The sequence below is a fragment of the Hyperolius riggenbachi genome, chromosome 3 (genome assembly GCF_040937935.1).
Source record: "Hyperolius riggenbachi isolate aHypRig1 chromosome 3, aHypRig1.pri, whole genome shotgun sequence".
Lineage (NCBI taxonomy): Eukaryota > Metazoa > Chordata > Amphibia > Anura > Hyperoliidae > Hyperolius > Hyperolius riggenbachi.
This window is the reverse complement of record NC_090648.1, coordinates 440,364,766-440,379,860: the sequence shown is the minus strand read 5'-3', so window position 1 is coordinate 440,379,860 and position 15,095 is coordinate 440,364,766. Positions and strand designations below refer to the sequence as shown.

General features: G+C 39.0%; 1 protein-coding gene and 1 long non-coding RNA gene across 33 annotated transcripts in view; one reads left to right on the top strand and one right to left on the bottom strand.

Moving 5' to 3' along the window:
• LOC137564200 (protocadherin gamma-C5-like) overlaps positions 1 to 15,095 on the top strand; it is a 669,033-nt gene that overhangs the window by 411,079 nt on the left and 242,859 nt on the right. Inside the window, exon 1 of one of the 32 annotated variants that reach the window (XM_068277729.1) lies at positions 4,783 to 7,364. The exons of 30 other annotated variants lie outside the window; for them this stretch is intronic. In XM_068277729.1, coding sequence (XP_068133830.1) covers positions 4,920 to 7,364 — 2,445 coding nt within the window. In that variant the 5' untranslated portion in view covers positions 4,783 to 4,919. Of the gene's footprint in view, positions 1 to 4,782; positions 7,365 to 11,116; positions 13,698 to 15,095 lie in introns of those variants that run through there. One more of the 32 variants, XM_068277737.1, reaches the window with a different exon arrangement.
• LOC137564202 (uncharacterized) lies at positions 82 to 1,687 on the bottom strand. Its single transcript, XR_011030550.1, has 2 exons — positions 1,624 to 1,687; positions 82 to 176 (listed from the first exon to the last, which is right to left on the bottom strand). It is a non-coding gene; the product is annotated as an uncharacterized lncRNA (long non-coding RNA).

Sequence of the window (15,095 nt, the reverse complement as noted above, 5' to 3'; positions counted from 1 at the left end):
TAAACGATATGCCCAATGTTTCCAATTGCAAAGAATCTTAGATCTCAGGATATGCGACCCGAAGAGATTCTGGACAACATATGAAAGAAGTCTGTTTAATTACGATATGTTGGATTCATGGCACCCCCACACGGTAGCAAAACTCCTCCCTTCTATCAGCCATCCATTATTAGCACCTGCAATTAAAACCCACATGGAAAGTTATAAGATCTATGTCAAAGAGCAATAAAATATCATTACTAACCACTCTACGCAATAACCCAGATTTTCAACCTGGCTTAACTTCAGGGTGGTTCAAGGAATGTGGGCTCCCTCGAGATGTTAGAATCCTAGACTTGGTTGGCCACAGAGATTCCACATTGAGGGAGATCTATAACATGGTCAGAATGGATAATGGGCTGTGGAGCTTCCAGGTCAGGAGCTACCTTTCCAAACATAAGGATAATATAAGTAAAACCATAAATATTTATGAAAAGTGTTTTCTTCATTCGAGGGTGGGGAAGGGAATGACAGCAAATTTATATTTTTTTCTTGACAGTTGTCAAACTGATCCTCTACCTAAGTTCTGTAGAAGCTGGGAACAAGACCTAAATCATATCCAAAACTTGGATTGGGGAGCAGTATTCCAGGAAATTTGGACCCCCAGCTATACCTCATTTCAACTTGTTAATTATAAACTCATGACGAGATGGTACTTCACACCCTCTAAGATGGCTAAATTTAAAGGCGGAAATGGGAACTGTTGGAGATGTCTTACCGCGTTTGGTTCATATATGCATATGTGGTGGTCGTGCCCGGTTATACAGAACTTTTGGAGAGAGATAGGAGATTTCATTAAACTTCCTTCCCCTTTTCATCCCAGTACCGCTCTGTTGAGTTGCATGGAACCTGACAGCTTTAGACATGCAAATAAACTAGTAATCCCTGCAGCAATTGTGGCCAGGAAACTTGTAGCAAAATCCTGGAAGAACCCCGAAGCTCCCAGTATGGAAGAGTGGATATGGATGATGTCAGATTTTTTGCAAGGTGGCGAGGGCAGTGTAGAAGATGCTGGCACCAACAAACAAATGGAGGAATGGAAAATTGCATGGGAAAAAATAAGTAACATATAATATGTAGTTAAGTATTTGAAGTGGAGGGGATGAGGAGAAAAGAACCAAATAACCACTATATTACCAACTGAAATTGTAAGGATAAATGGATGGATGAATGTGCAGATGCATGGATATATGTTGAAGTATAGAAGGCACTTATATGAATGTGTATGAAAGGTGAAATAAGAGTAATTGCTTTGCTTCTCAGCTTAGATTGTGACCTGTTTGTGCATGAGGCCTGTCCCCTCCATTGGCTCGGTCCGGCCCTGATGGCTAATGCATGGAGGGCATGCCCATAAAATAAGTGGGTGGTCGGAAAGGGATATTAACCACTTAATGTTAAGATGGGTAGGTGGAGTTTTTTTTTTTGATGGTGTTTGTGTTTTTTTTTAGTTCTTACTTACTTTTTTCTCTTTCTTACTATAATTAGTTTGACCTGAGCCACTGGTGGAATATTTGATATATTGTAGTGATGATGGAGTGAGGGAGGGGGGGAGGAGAGGAAAGAAAATCAAACTATGATGCAGACCTGAGACCCACGTATGATGGCTTCACAGCTGTCACATGGTCATATCTGGGTCACATACCGGCTGAGTTTGAAAAAAGAAGAAAAAAAAAATTTGGTAAGTAAGTTAAATAATTTTTAAGTACCCCAGTTATTAAGAAAACAACAGCAGTCATTTGACGAAGCAGGTGGTTTTGGCACACAGTGCTCAACGCTGAGTGCCAAAACTAGACACTGCCATAGCAACAATGTTACACTGCGCAGGGTGTGTAAGGGTAATTTAGTGTTACAGTGATCACCAGACTCTGAATTACATTTCCCTCCACGGTGCAATGACTCAGAGGGGGAGTAATATTTAATGCCACCGGGGATTTGAGCAGCAGCAGGGTGAACCACCATTTAGCTCACCCAGCACCCAACTCACCAGCGGTGTTCATATACATACGTTCGTTCACTTGACCACCTCTGTGGCAAACTTATAATATTATTATGCTATTCCTTGTGCAGTTTGATGTTTCTGTAATGTATCATGTTTGGTTTCTGCTCTATTTGGATGTCAGTTATTGTTATTGAGACCTTCTGTTCTTGTTGCTTCAGATAAATAGCTGTAGGGGATGCATGTTAAGTTGTCTATAGACTTGTTTACTTATTCAAACAATGGCCTTCCATAAAATCAGGACTACCCAGGCCTTGTTGGAAACATCTGTAGCCTTACTTAAGACCATTGTGAGCTAGGCTTTTCTGGAAGCTTCTCCTACTGTATAATAACCAGGCAAGCTTTGTCGGGGGGGGGGGGGGTGGATTGTGCTAAACTTGCTGTTGTGCAGATCTGCAGTATTGTCTTGGATGGATTTTTTTTACTCCTGCATGAGATGGAGTTTTTCTACTGCTTGAGATGAAATGAACACGTTATCATCCAATTGTTGGTCTGCTCATGGTATATTATTATTATTATTATTATTATTATTATTATATAGCGCTGCCATCTTCCACAGCGCTGTACAGAGTACATTGTCTTGTCACTTAGCTGTCCCTCAGAAGGTCTCACAATCTAATCACTACCATTGTCATATATCTATATGTATCATATAGTATATGTATCGTAGGCCAGATAGTTTTCATGTTCTGTTCAAAATAACTTTTTAGCACTCGACAATTGAAAAAGTATCAAAATTAGGTGAAAAAGTCCTGAGGATCTTCTTACTTGCTGGTGGCTTAATAGGCATTTTATGATAAGATGATAAAATATCACCTAGGAGAAAAATTAGGAGAAAAAGTGAATTGAATAAGGGCCAATATCACAACATCTAATAATTAATAACTTGTGTAAGTTCTTCTTTTTATTTCCACCTCTTGTTAAAGAACGTTACTGAGTTTATAAATCAGCAGATGTTATTTTGCAGCAAAATTTGGTAGCTAAAATCATGTCACTCCGGTTTTATTTCCTTTTCGTCTTATTAGTGCAATGAACCCAGGCAGCCACTCAGACATTCCAAATAATTCACTTTTAAATAGCAATGAACAAAAATGTAAGAATTCTGCAAATTCTGGAATAACAGGAACTGGATTTTGCATAGGCAGAACTAGCAATGAATCACATTCTGAAAATCCTGGCCATTTAATTTGCCATATAATCTGCACCTGATTCATTACCTGTTGGTTAATTGTGTCTTGAATCTGATAATCAATTTTTTGTTTCTAACCTAGCAAATTCCATTTTTAAACTTTAAGTTGCATAATTTTTTACTCATTACGCCGACTGACAATAGACAATACATTTCTGTTTAACGATTTTTCCTATATAATAGAATGCAACAAGGTTCTCAGGAGTAGGTTCTCACTTTAATGGGCATAAATATAGAGAGCAAAATCTCAAGAAGAACTCAAAAGCAAGCAACACTGAGGCATTGGACTTACATATAGCTTTTTTTGAGCTGATGACTTTTTTGATGGCTCCCCTACACTGTGCTAAGTTTACTTTATTGCTGGTTGTTTATTTTCAGTTACTACCTGTCTGCATGGCTTGTATGTTTTTTTTGTTGTTGTTTTTTTTTATAATAAAGAGCATCATTTAATTTCTATAAAGTACCTATTAACAATGTTGCAAGTAATATTAGAATTAATATTACAAAAGTACACAAAAAAACAAACACAATTAATAATAATACAATACAATAATATTTCTATAGTGCTTTTCTCCTATAGGACTCAAAGCAAAAAACAAAAACAAAAAAACATACAAGCCATGCAGACAGGTAGTAACTGAAAATAAACAACCAGTAATTAAGCATTTCCCTACCTTAAAGAGAAACTCCGACCAAGAATTGAACTTTATCCCAATCAGTAGCTGATACCCACTTTTACATGAGAAAAATAATGATTTTCACAAACAGACCATCAGGGGGCGCTGTATGACTGATTTTGTGCTGAAACCCCTCCCACAAGAGGCTCTGGTACCGTACGGTACTCTGGGCAAACTGTCACAATGTAACAATGTTCAGACAGGAAATAGCTGTCTGTTAAAGCCAGACCAGCTAGAAACAGCTCCATAATCTGCCCACAGTAACAATGTCACCATGTAATACAAGTCAGAATGTGAATCTGGGAGAGGAAAGATTTTACAATGAGCAAACACTGACTAAATCATGTATACATAATTATTGTAAAAATGAAGCACTTTTTTTTATTACATTATTTTCACTGGAGTTCCTCTTTAAGTTTTGTATTACAGAAAAGGCAGACAATGAAATTTTTTTTTTTTTTATCATCAAAAATATGTAATAGCTTTTTATTTACACTTGACAATCCAGTCTGACAGTTGCACACATACATTTCCAGCTCTACATTAGCTAAGCCCTTTTCCAATAATGTTGCCATATGTGCATTTATCCACTAAGTTTATGATATTCAAAATGTTGTAGAATGCTAGGCAAAAACTTCTTAATCATTGGCATATCCTATTGTTTTAACTTGCATCCATAAAATCCATACTATGTATGAAATTATGCTTTATTGGTTTCCTTAATTCACATATATGAAATCCAAATTATTAACCACAAGAGGGCAGCATTGTCATATTTAGTTCTTCAGTTAGATCTGCTAAGGCTAGCAGTGCGCTCTCCTCCCCCTGGCTCAGTGATTCTCCCTCCCATATTTTCTCATACACAAAGAGCTGCTGCACACAGAACAGAATGCCGTGGATCTTTGTCTCTGCGGATGGATTGTGTTTTAAGGGGTAAAAACCTGAATTCAACACCTACAAGCATTCTGGATTACAAAGGATCTATGTTACATCACATACCAAGGAAACATTGTGAGATATGGACATCAGAGGCTGCTCTCTTTGTTGGAAATGGCAAGTAGCATTCTCCCTTCTCCTGTGTAGCTGGGGCTGTGTCTCTGGGCAGCTTCGTTATTCTATTGTGGAGGAGTCTGATCCAGGGACATGGCTAGGAAATGTAGCTCAGGATCTGGGCATAAAACAGGCAGAGCTTGCCCAGCGCAGGTTACATTTATCATCTGACAAATACCACAGATATTTTGCTGTAAATAAGGACAATGGAGGCTTGACTGTAAATGACAGGATTGATAGAGAGAGCCTGTGTGGATCTAGTGTGAGCTGTTTGCTGCATTTAGAGGTGGTGGCTGAAAATCCTTCAGAGCTTTATAGTATAGATGTAGAAATTTTAGACATAAATGACAATTCTCCCAAATTTCCTTCTGACAATCGTGTTATTGAGATCACAGAATTGGTAACAAGTCCTGGTGTTCAGTTTGCTTTAGAAATAGCAAAGGATTTGGATGTTGGTGTTAATGGTGTTAGTCAGTATACATTGAATACTAATCCTTATTTCTCATTGTCTGTAAAGAGTCATATAGCTGGCATTCTCATCCCTCAGCTGATATTAGAGAAGGTGTTAGATAGGGAAGAAAAATCAGAACACCATCTTATTCTCACAGCTATAGATGGTGGAGAACCAGCTAGATCAGGCTCCTGTCATGTTACAATAAAAGTGCTAGATATTAATGATAATCCACCTGTGTTTAATCAATCAGTTTATAAGGTGAAATTGAAAGAAAATCTTCCTTTGAATACTGTTGCATTGTTGTTAAATGCTACAGATCTAGATGAGGGAGCAAATGGAGAAATACAGTATTATTTTGATAGTCATACGTTTGACTCTTCAAGACAGTTATTTGATTTGAACCAGCAGAGTGGAGAAATATTTGTAATAGGAAATGTAGATTATGAAGAGGCACATTTACACCAATTATCAATTAAAGCAGAAGATAAAGGGTTACCCAGACTGGTAGGGAACTGCCTGGTTCAGGTGGAAATAGAAGATGTGAATGATAATGCTCCTGAGATCTCTTACACCTCCTTACTGAATGAAATCCCAGAAAATACAGCATTGGGAACTGCAGTAGGATACATTAATGTGAGAGACAAGGATTCTGGGAAGAATGGAGAAATACATCTGAATTTACAACCAGATTTACCTTTTAAAATCAGGACTAATAAAAATCGTTATTCTCTGGTTACTGATGGGAATCTGGATAGAGAGGGGATATCACAGTATATTATTGAGCTGACAGCTACTGATTTGGGCTCTCCTGCTCTGTCCAGTAAGACCACTGTTATTCTCAGTGTGTCTGATGTTAATGATAATGCACCAGCATTTACACAGTCTACTTATAATGCTTTCATTAAGGAAAACAGTGATCCGGGGACTCTGCTATGTACAGTATCTGCTACTGATGCAGATGAGGGTGATAACTCTGATCTGGTTTACTCTATAGTGGAGAGCCAGATAGATGGATCCTCTATATCCTCTTTTGTTTACATTAATAATAATGGTGATATATATGCTCAGCGTTCCTTTGACTATGAGCACATCCAGACTCTACAAATCACCATAAAGGTAGAGGATTCTGGATCCCCAAAGTTATTTTCTACTGTCCCTGTCTGTATATTCATTTTGGATACAAATGACAACTCCCCCTCCCTTCTGTATCCAGAGCACTCTGAGGATCTCATTGTGCAACAGAGGATCCCCAAATCTACAAGTGCCGGATATCTGGTGACCAAACTGTCTGCAGTGGATCTGGACTCTGGTCACAATGCCTGGCTGATCTTTAACCTCATTGACCCCGGCAGCTCCTCATTGTTCCAAGTGTCTAAACATACAGGAGAGGTCAGAACTGTACGAGGATTGCAGGAAACAGAAAACACAGAGCAGCAGCTTGTCATCTCTATCAGTGATCATGGGGATCCTCCATTATCTACTACAGTCACTGTGCTGGTCAGTATAGCAGATGAGGTGGTAGTAGAAAAACCCAAATCTGGCAGTCTATTGATTAATTCCAAACCATCATCAGATGTAACTTTATATTTAATAGTTTCCCTTGTGGCGATCAGTTTAGTTTCTCTTGTTACATTTATTATATTGCTGGTGAAATGTCTGAGGAAGGAAAGTTATGGTTACAGCAGTAGTTGTTGTCTCCTAAATGGATCTGAATCCAAACCATACATGGATCAGTACCAGCCGGCTCTTTACCTGAACACAGATGGAACCTTAAAATACATGGAAGTCAGGATGGTCCCTCCAGGAGCCCAGGGACAATGTTACCAAACTAATGTGCCCCCAGCCCCACAGCAACGTGACTCTGCTTTCCTGCAGTCCCTGGATTTTCCACAGTTAAGGGAACTAGTTAAGGAAGCGGACACCTCCTCGGTTGCCAGCAGCATAAATGATCCAAGCAAAGTAAGTTCTTATCAGTATTAAAAAATGTCCAAACGTATCACATCCCTATTTAGGATGACTTCTTCTTTTCTGTGGAATGTTTATTTTAATGGAACTCAGTCTTTGGAATCCATATGCCTTCTATATTTGTATTTAGCTTGAAAGCTTTAGTTTTCTGCTTAGTCACTCAGTCACTTTGGCAGGAGGCTTAGTGACATTAATGCATATATTCCTTGGCAAGTCAAATGACACAATAGACTAGATAAAGGGTCAGAATTTCTTCAGGATTTTTTAATTCCTTATCTGCAAATAGTAAGGCTGATTGTGTGACTTTGTACTGTTAGGTTCTCTGAAAAAAGGGGCATTCTCAATCAGCTTTACTTGATATGTCATATGGTTAACACAAATGAATTACATCATATAGTTTCAGTGTTACTGGTTTCCTTGTCAGGTGATATTATTATCACATTTTTAATGTCAAGTAAATAATTTAAATGCTTTACATAACTCTGTAATCACCTGAAAAACCAAAGTAAGTGCAATGCAGAGCATCATACAGAAGGAAGCAGCTCAATATGACCATGTGACAATGCTCATGACGTGCATTACATTAATGCATGATGTATTTCTAGCACAAAGCATGAGGTTAGAATGATGACCCCATGATGTATACAATACAATAACTTCATTTTGCAGAACGATGTTAGCATATATAGTTTGTTTGCTTATGAAGATGGTTAACATCTTGCTATTGTATTCCAGTTCAATTACTTGCCAAATTTATTATTTTTTGTAAGTACTACTTTACAGTGTTATTTAATACAAGAGAAAATTGGCTGGCTCAACAAATCTGTTTCACATTCCATTTCATGATGGGCACCTGAATTTAAAGCTCCTTTTCACTCTCTTAGTTAAATAGTTTTTTTTTCTAAACCCTAAGTACCAGAGTTTTTCAGAAGACAGCAGCAGTCATGTGGCCACCTCTGATCCTTGTCCTCCTCCAATGTCAGCTCAGCTCTTATTTGGAGACTTTGAGAGTAAAGCCATCCAAACTCCCTTCCTCAATCCCTGCCAGCTTCTCTCACTGAGGGTTACCTTCCAACCTGATAATTTTATCGAATCAGAAGAGAATTGGTGACATATTGTGGCCACCTAATGAATCTTTTGATGTTTTGGCTCAAATCTGTCAGGAAGATTGATTGGGCAAGGTGGAAAATCTCGGTCACATGGGCTCAATCAGGGGTGTGGCAGTAATGGACCCAATGTCCAGTGTCCCATCAAGAGTATGCATGTGCCCACATGCCCATGTGCAATGTTTATGGTTCACCTGTCCTGGCTTTCTCTGCCTTTGGTGTCAAAGCGAGTGCCTGTACCACATGACCTCATCACATGTAGGGATGTCACTACATGTAACGGTGTGGTTGAAAGCACTCATGGTGACACCGGATACCAGAGAAGGCCAGACTTCATGGAAGCGTAACAGGTGAGTCTTCAACACTGCATAGGGGCACCAGTGGGGCATATATACATTGGACGGCGGTGCAAGGCCAATATCAAATAGATTTCTACTGGAAATTAGTGTGGAGTATGTGGGCAGGCTCGATCAGAGAAGGTTCTCTATAATGGTTGGTCTGCTGGCAGATTAACAGTTTCATAGCCACCTTGATTCTTACTAGAGAACGCTTGGTTATATCTCTTTCCTGTATCTTGACTGGGAGTGGTGAGGAGTGGCAGAAACAGTCATGTGACTTCATCAGTCTTCCTAATAATTAAGTTATTTAGGTTTTTTTGTTGTCTTTTTTGATATTTAGCTTATTGATCGAGATTGTTATAAAGGAGAAGAAGAGAAAATATCACAACTACTAATATTTAACAACTTTTCTATACTATTCTATACTGCTCTTCTTTATTTTATACCAATTGCTATATGATGTTGCTGAGTTTATAAAGCAGCAGATGCTATTTTGCAGCAAATTTGGTAGCTAAAATCATGTCACTCAACCTTTATGGGCTTGATTCACAAAGCCGTGCAAACTGTTTAGCACGGGTGTGCCAAACAGTTAGCACGTGAAGTGCCATCGCGGACTTTTGCGCACGCAAAGTGCCGCAATTGCGTGCAGAATTTGCAGCGGTTCGCGTGAATCGCGGCACTTTGCGCACACAAAAGTCCGTGAATGGCACTTCACGTGTTAACTGTTTAGCACACCCGTGCTACACAGTTTGCACGGCTTTGTGAATCAAGCCCTATATCTTTTTCATCTTATCAGTGCAATAAACAGGCAGTCCTTAAGACAACTCAATTGAATAACTAATACATTGCAATGTTAAAAAATTCAAGAAATATGGAAATTGTGGAATAACGGGAACTGGGTCTGGCAAAGGCCGAACTGGACATTTACAGTGATGAATCACATTCTGAAAAGGCCAGCCTTTTTTACCTGCCTTTTAATCTTACCTGTTGGTTAATTGATTCTTGAATCCGAATAGCAAATGTCTGGTTCTAACCCAGCAAATTCCATTTTTGAACTTTAAGTTACAGAATTTTTTTTTACTCATTAATTTCACTGACAATAGAATATTGCATGTTTTTTTATGTTAAAATACAAGTAAATATACAAATCTCTGAATGGCTGATTACAGTCCCATGATTGTGTGTCATTTTATGCTCTCTATTAATCAACCGAGGTAGCAGACATAGGGCTTGATTCACAAAGCACGACCGTGCTATGCATTTAGCACGCAATGTGATGCGCGCAAACCTTTTAAAGATTTACGTGAGCTCGCTAATGTGGCAAACTGCGCACACATAAATCTTTATGCATGCAAACCTTTGTGCGCATCACATTGCATGCTAAATGCATAGCACGGTCGTGCAATGCATTAGCACTGCTTTGTGAATCAAGCCCATAATATGAAGGCGGCCAAGCCAATCACACCAAAAAAGTTTATGGTGTGATCCTTTTTGAACTTTTCAAGGAATAAACTTATTGCTTCTTATGATGAAAGCAACTAGCAGCATCTATTTTTTTGCCAAAAAACTTGATGGCTCCCCTAGACTGTGTTAGGTTTGCTTTATTGTTGGCTGTTTATTTGTAATCACTGTCTATTTGTATGACCTGAATTTTTATTTTCAACTTTAGGACATCATTTCATTTATCTAACGTACCTATAAACAGTTTTGCAACTCATGTTAGGCTTAATATAAAAAAAGTGAAAAAATTAAATATTTAACAAATGATTAGGTTATGTATTTAAGAAAGGGCAGACGATAATTATTGTCATACATTTTACAGATGTATTTTACCTTATTTAATTTCTTTATCAGTAATTGCATCTGTAAACTTTTTGTTATAATCTAAAATATGTAATGGCGTATTATTATACTTGACATGCCAGTAACGCTGTCTAACAGTTACACACATATACTTTCAACTGTACATTAGTTGAGCACTTTTGCAACAATGTTACCTTGTGTGCATTAACCCACTATGATTATTGCAGTCAAACTGTTGTAGAATGCCAGACAAAAACATTTTAACCATCTAATGTCATATTCGTTCAACGTACATGCATAAAACACATGATAAAAATTATATTATACTTCACTGGAATTCTTAATGTATATATATGAATTCACATTATTAGCCACAAGAGGGCAGCGTTAGTATATCGTTTGTTCAGCAAGATTTGCTCAGTCTATCAGTACGCTCTCCTCCCCCTGGCTCAGTGATTCTCCCTCCCATCTTTTTCACACACACAAAGAAGAGCTGCTGCACACAGAACAGAATGCCGTGGATCTTTGTCTCTGTGGACGGATTGTGTTTTAAGGGGTGAAAACTGGAAATCATCACCTACAAGCATTCTGGATTACAAAGGATCTATGTCACATCACATACCAAGGAAACATTGTGAGATATGGACATCAGAGGCTGCTCTCTTTGTTGGAAATGGCAAGTAGCATTCTCCCTTCTCCTGTGTAGCTGGGGCTGTGTCTCTGGGCAGCTTCGTTATTCTATTGTGGAGGAGACTGATCCAGGGACATGGCTAGGAAATGTAGCTCAGGATTTGGGCATAAAACAGGCAGAGCTTGCCCAGCGCAGGTTACATTTATCATCTGACAAATACCAAAGATATTTTGCTATAAATAAGGACAATGGAGGCTTGAGTGTAAATGACAGGATTGATAGGGAGAGCCTGTGTGGATCTAGTGTGAGCTGTTTGCTGCATTTAGAGGTGGTGGCTGAAAACCCTTCAGAGCTGTTTAGTCTGGATGTAGAGATTCTGGATATTAACGATAATTCTCCCACATTTCCTTCTAACAATCATGTTATTGAGGTTGCAGAATTGGTAACTGGGGTTCAGTGTGCATTAGAAATAGCAAAGGATTTGGATGTTGGTGTTAATGGTGTTAGTCAGTATACATTGAATACTAATCCTTATTTCTCATTGTCTGTAAAGAGTCACATAGCTGGCATTCTCATCCCTCAGCTGATATTAGAGAAGGTGTTAGATAGGGAAGAAAAATCAGAACACCATCTTATCCTCACAGCCATAGATGGTGGAGAACAAGCTAGATCAGGCTCCTGCCATATAACAATAAAAGTGCTAGATATTAATGATAATCCACCCGTGTTTAATCAGTCGCTTTATAAGGTTAAACTTAAAGAAAATCTCCCTTTAAAAAGTGTTGTTTTCTCATTAAATGCTACAGATCTAGATGAAGGAGCAAATGGAGAAATTCAGTATTATTTTGATAGTCACACTTTTGAATCATCAAGACAGTTATTTGATTTGAACCAGCTGAGTGGAGAAATATTTGTAATAGGAAATGTAGATTATGAAGAGGCACATTTACACCAATTATCAATTAAAGCAGAAGATAAAGGGTTACCCAGACTGGTAGGGAACTGCCTGGTTCAAGTGGAAATAGAAGATGTGAATGATAATGCTCCTGAAATGTCTTACATTTCCTTAATCAATGAGATTCCAGAAAATACAGCATTAGGAACTGCAGTAGGATACATTAATGTGAGAGACAAGGATTCTGGGAAAAATGGAGAAATACAGCTCAATATACAGCCAGATTTACCTTTTAAAATCAGGACTATTAAAAACCGTTACTCCCTGGTCACTGATGGGAATCTGGATAGAGAGAGGATATCACAGTATATTATTGAGCTGACAGCTACTGATTTGGGGTCTCCTGCTCTGTCCAGTAAGACCACTGTTATTCTCAGGGTGTCTGATGTTAATGATAATGCACCGGCATTTACACAGACTACTTATAATGCTTTCATTAAGGAAAACAGTGATCCGGGGACTCTGCTATGTACAGTATCTGCTACTGATGCAGATGAGGGTGATAACTCTGATCTGGTTTACTCTATAGTGGAGAGCCAGATAGATGGATCCTCTATATCCTCTTTTGTTTACATCAATTCTAATACTGGTGACATATATGCTCAGCGTTCCTTTGACTATGAGCACATCCAGACTCTACAAATCACCATAAAAGTAGAGGATTCTGGATCACCCAAGTTATCTTCTACTGTCCCTGTCTGTATATTCATTTTGGATATAAATGACAACTCCCCCTCCCTGCTGTATCCAGAACACTCTGAGGATCTCATTGTGCAACAGAGGATCCCCAAATCTACAAGTGCTGGATATCTGGTGACCAAACTGTCCGCAGTGGATTTGGACTCTGGTCACAATGCCTGGCTGCTCTTTAACCTCATTGACCCCGGCAGCTCCTTATTGTTCCAAGTGTCTAAACATACAGGAGAGGTCAGAACTGTACGAGGATTGCAGGAAACAGAAAACACAGAGCAGCAGCTTGTCATCTCTATCAGTGATCATGGGGATCCCCCATTATCTACTACAGTCACTGTGCTGGTCAGTATAGCAGATGAGGTGGTAGTCGAGAGGCCCAAATCTGGGGATTTCCTCGCAAATTCCAAACCAACCTCAGATGTGACTTTATATTTAATTGTTTCCCTGGTAGCAATCAGTTTAGTTTCTCTTGTGACATTTATTATACTGCTTGTGAAATGTCTGAGGAAGGAAAGTTATGGTTACAGCAGCTGCTGCTTTCTTACTGGATCTGAGTCCAAACCGTACATGGATCAGTACCAGCCGGCTCTGTACCTGAACACAGATGGGACCTTAAAATACATGGAAGTCAGGATGGTCCCTCCAGGAGCCCAGGGACAATGTTACCAAACTAATGTACCCCCAGCCCCACAGCAACGGGACTCTGCTTTCCTGCAGTCTCTGGATTTTCCACAGTTAAGGGAATTAGTTAAGGAAGCGGACACCTCCTCGGTCGCCAGCAGCATGACTGATCCCAGCAAAGTAAGTTGTCACCAGTATTATACATTTTGAAACTTATCCTATCCCTGTTTAGAATTTTCTTGTTGTCTTCGGAATCCATATGTTTTTTATATTTGTATTTAGCTAGAAAGGTTTTCTGCTTAGTCACACAATCACCATGGCAGGAGGCTTAGTGACATTAATGCATATATTCCGTGGCATGTCAAGTTGTATAGCAGGCTAGATAAATGACAAAATTACTTTCTCACTCTCTTTTTTAATTGTAATATCTGCCAATAGTAAGGCTGGTATGTTGTTGTGTGACCTTGTAACATTAGTGTGGTTCTCTGAACATTGGGCATTCTGAGTCAGGTTCTCGGAGGTGTTACATTGTGAAACTACATCATGCAGTTTCAGTGTTTTTTATTTCAGGGGATTATTACATTCATTAAAGAATGATGAAAAGCTTTACATAACTCTGTAATCATCTAAACAATCAGTGAGTGTAATGCATAATATCATATAGGCTAGCCTTTCTCAACCTTTTTACCCTGGAGGAACCCTCCAAATACTTTTGCATATCAAGGAACCCCTGCGAGTAATTTTTGGATCTCGAGGAACCCCTAACATGGTCTTTAAAGGCTGGTGTGGCTGTTTATGTCACTACCGCCTTTTACAGTGCCCTTCAGTACAATGTTTTCTTATTCTGGTGCTTTTTATTAATATGCTCATTATTATTCTAACCCCCAATTTAGCGCTTCTTTTTACAGTACCCCCTATTATAGTGTGCTCTCTATCATACTTCTCCCAGCCCCCACAATAGAGAAAAATGCCAGGGAACCCTTGCAGGGTACTCAAGGAACCCTGGAGTTCCAGGGAACCCTGATTGAGAATTCCTGATATAGGCAGAAGAGGCTAAATCTGATCACATGACCGTGTTCTCGACATGCCTTATGTGGCTGCATCAAGAATGAGGGTTGAAGAATTTCCCTCCGTGTACACAGGAACTTCCCTTTGTAGAAAGTAACTGATTTGTTTTTCCTCTCCCCCCCCCCCTTTATTCAGATTATTGTGTGGCTGCATCAAGAATGAGGGTTGAAGAATTTCCCTCCGTGTACACAGGAACTTCCCTTTGTAGAAAGTAACTGATTCGTTTTTCCTCTTCCCCCCCCCCCCTTTATTCAGATTATTGTGTGGCTGATTGGCAGTTCAATTTCAGTGTAATGTATTCTCATTCCAGATAAAGGCCTCCAGAATTTAAGGTCCCATTTTTCCCTAACATATTTTAACAAACATCCCTCCCTCCATTCTGGCTAAGTAAGTTAGTTTTTTTTTTCGTATACTTGTTATCCCAGTGTTAAGGAAGACAACAGCAGTCATGTGACCATCACTGCTCCTTTGGCTCCTCCCATGACAGCTCAACTCTTTTTTGTAGACTCT